General features: G+C 40.7%; 1 protein-coding gene across 1 annotated transcript; it reads left to right on the forward strand.

Moving 5' to 3' along the window:
- The first annotated feature begins 451 nt into the window (after positions 1 to 451).
- Positions 452 to 1,393, forward strand: LOC101343219 (olfactory receptor 6-like). The gene is given in 1 exon segment (XM_012559266.1): positions 452 to 1,393. A coding segment is annotated over 1 exon segment (942 nt).
- The last annotated feature ends 1,727 nt before the right edge of the window (positions 1,394 to 3,120 follow it).

A 3,120-nucleotide genomic window follows, 5' to 3' on the forward strand; every position in this document is an offset into this window, starting at 1 on the left:
TAAACTTTTGGAACTTTCTCTGACCTGATGTTATACTCGTGGAGCTCCGTGAATCCTTTCAGGCAGGAATAAGTCTCTGTGCAGTGAGTTCCTAATTAAACAGAGACGTAAAACCAACAAGAGAGAGACAATGAGTCTATGTTTACTGACTATGGAGCTGGGAATGACATGGGTAGTGACATTGCAATCATTGCCATCAGGTGAGTGAGAGTTTGGTTAGGGGTGCATTTTGATTCTAGGAGACTTTCATAAAAAGTAAAAAAGGATGGAAAGCATGTGTGCTTCATATTTGCAAAGTAGTTTCTGTTAACAGAAAGTTTATTTTATGAGTTTCATTCACAGGAAAGACTGAAATTCTGACTTATTCCTGTCTCTTGACTGATGCCATAACCATTTTCATTACTTGTGGCATTGCCATTGAAGACATCAATACCTTTTGGTGCCTTTAGCCATGCTGGAGAGAAACATCTCTCTGGTCAATGAGTTCATCCTGGTGGGCTTCCGCATTGCCCCTTGGCTGCAGGTCCTTCTCTTCTTCCTCTTCCTTGTGGTCTCCCTGCTGGTGATAGTTGAGAATCTTACCATCATGCTCACTGTTTGGGTCACTGGCTCCCTCCATAAACCTATGTACTACTTCCTGAGCAGCATGTCCTTCCTGGAGGTCTGGTATGTCTCCGTCACAGTCCCCAAGATGCTGGATGGATTTCTCCTGCAAAGACGGCGCATCTCCTTCACAGGTTGCATGACCCAGCTCTACTTCCTTATCTCTCTGGCCTGCACAGAGTGTGTTCTCTTGACAGCCACAGCCTATGACCATTATGTGGCCATCTGCCACCCTCTCTGATACCTGGTCATCATGACCACAGGTTATTGTATGCAGCTGGTGGCTTTCTCCTATATGAGTGGCTTCATGGTCTCTGTGATCAAAGTCTATTTCATTTCACACGTTGCCTTCTGTGACTCCAATGTCATGAACCACTCTTTCTGTGACATCTTTCCAGTCCTCAAACTGGCCTGCAAAGATATGTTCACAGCTGAGCTAGTGGACTTTGCCTTGGCTATTGTCATTCTTGTGTTCCATCTCATCACCACTGTCCTCTCCTATGTCTACATTGTCTCCACCATCCTGCGTATACCCTCCACCCAGGGAAGGAAGAAGGCCTTTTCCACCTGTGCATCCCACCTCACTGTAGTAAGAATCTATTACACAGCCATGATTTTCATGTATGTTGGGCCCAGGGCCATTGCATCATTCAATTCCAACAAACTAATCTCAGCTGTGTATGCAGTCCTCACACCCATGCTAAATCCATTCACCTACTGTCTAAGGAACCAGGAAGTCAAGAAGGCCATCAGAAAGACTGTGGGGGGTGGCCAGTGCCTCCTCAGCTGAGCTCTCCTGTCTTGAGGAGAAGACAGTGTCACTACCAGGATATCATTTCCATGACATTTATCATGGTCCTGCATATTAGCCCTGCTTCACAGACATGGATTCTTGAAGAAATCACAGCATGGGAAAATAAGAAGTTTAAAATAGAAGCAGGATACTTGATATGTATTGCTTTAATCATGAACTATTTTTAATACACACTGTAGATAATAAGTGCTTTGAAATTATGTAATAATAATAATAGCTAATATATGCAAGGTGCTGTTGTTAGCACTTTACACTTAATGAACTGTTTTACTCTCATAACACCTCTGAGTTAGTTATGGTTAGTTACCTCATATTACACATTAGGAAACTGAAGCACAAAGAAGCTAAGTAAATTGTGCAAGATTGCACACCTAATTAATGTCAAAGCCATTATTTGAATCCAGGGAGGATGGTTCTAGAATCCATTGTGCTATATCTAAGATTCTGAAATCAGAGCTCTAGGAGCACATTAGCTAACACTGCTGCCTGGAAGGAACAAGCAATACAGTGGATATGTGTATGTGTGGTAACTGGCAATGGTGCAGTGGTCTTGTTATTTGTAGTTGATGGTGATGATAGTGGTGGTTGTGATGGTGCTGGGTTAGTGAGGATGGACTACTCTGATATTAATAATACCCATTAAAAATCCGTTACTGTCAAGTTGATTCTGACTCATAGTGACCCTATAGAACAGAGTGGAACTGCCCCTGTAGGATTTTCAAGGCTGTAATCTTTATGGAAGCAGACCGCCACATGTTTCTCCTGTGGAGCAGCTGGTGGGTCCAAATCGCTGACCTTTCAGTTAGCAGCCAATCACTTAACTACAGCTCCACCAGGGCTCCTTGATGTTAATAATAATGGTGACTATTTCACAATACTCTCCAAATTTTAGCCTCCTTCCAGGTCTATAACAGCTCATTTCTCATGACAGTGGTGGGATCAATAACTTCATGAGAGATAAAATAATTGATATCATTGCTGTTTTTTGAGACACTTTATCTTGAGCTCTTGAATTCTTATAGCTTCCCAAGCTATATAATGACTCCATCAACAAACTAAAGGAATATTGATACATCATTATATGTCTGAGGTGAAACCCTCAATACGTCAATATACTATAGGTCCTATAGATAAATTAGATGGAAAACAAATATAAAATTTACTAAGACAAATAGAAGTGTTGGATATCATTAGGGCATCTTATGAATACATAAGCCAATGAAGTACACCAGACAGAATTCTGCAAAATTGCTTATACTAAGACTAAAATAGGGAAGAAATAATAACTAGAGCTACCAGGACTCCAGATTTTGACCATTTAAATGGGAGTTCAAAACTGGTCTCTCAGTTTTGACCTAAGCCACTTTCAACATTATTCAACATGCCTGGACAGATCTTCCTTATACAACACTCTTATAATGCTACTCCACTGCTTAGGAATTCACCATTTGAATTAAATAAGACCTACTCATTCCAGATATTATTTATTATTTTGGAACCATTCTAGCATTCATGGACCTTCATAATCTCTTGTCCTCTCCCCACCTACACAAATACGGTGTTATATGTTACTGATCTCCAGTATGAAGCATTCATTCTGATGATCTTTAGTGACCTTGGCATACTCAATAATTACAGTATACCACTTCTTGCCTTGCTTAACTCATTCATTCAAACAATATTTCTTGTTCTCCTATTCCATA

Source organism: Trichechus manatus, unplaced genomic scaffold (genome assembly GCF_000243295.1).
Source record: "Trichechus manatus latirostris isolate Lorelei unplaced genomic scaffold, TriManLat1.0 scaffold00232, whole genome shotgun sequence".
In the NCBI taxonomy this organism is placed as follows: Eukaryota; Metazoa; Chordata; class Mammalia; order Sirenia; family Trichechidae; genus Trichechus; species Trichechus manatus.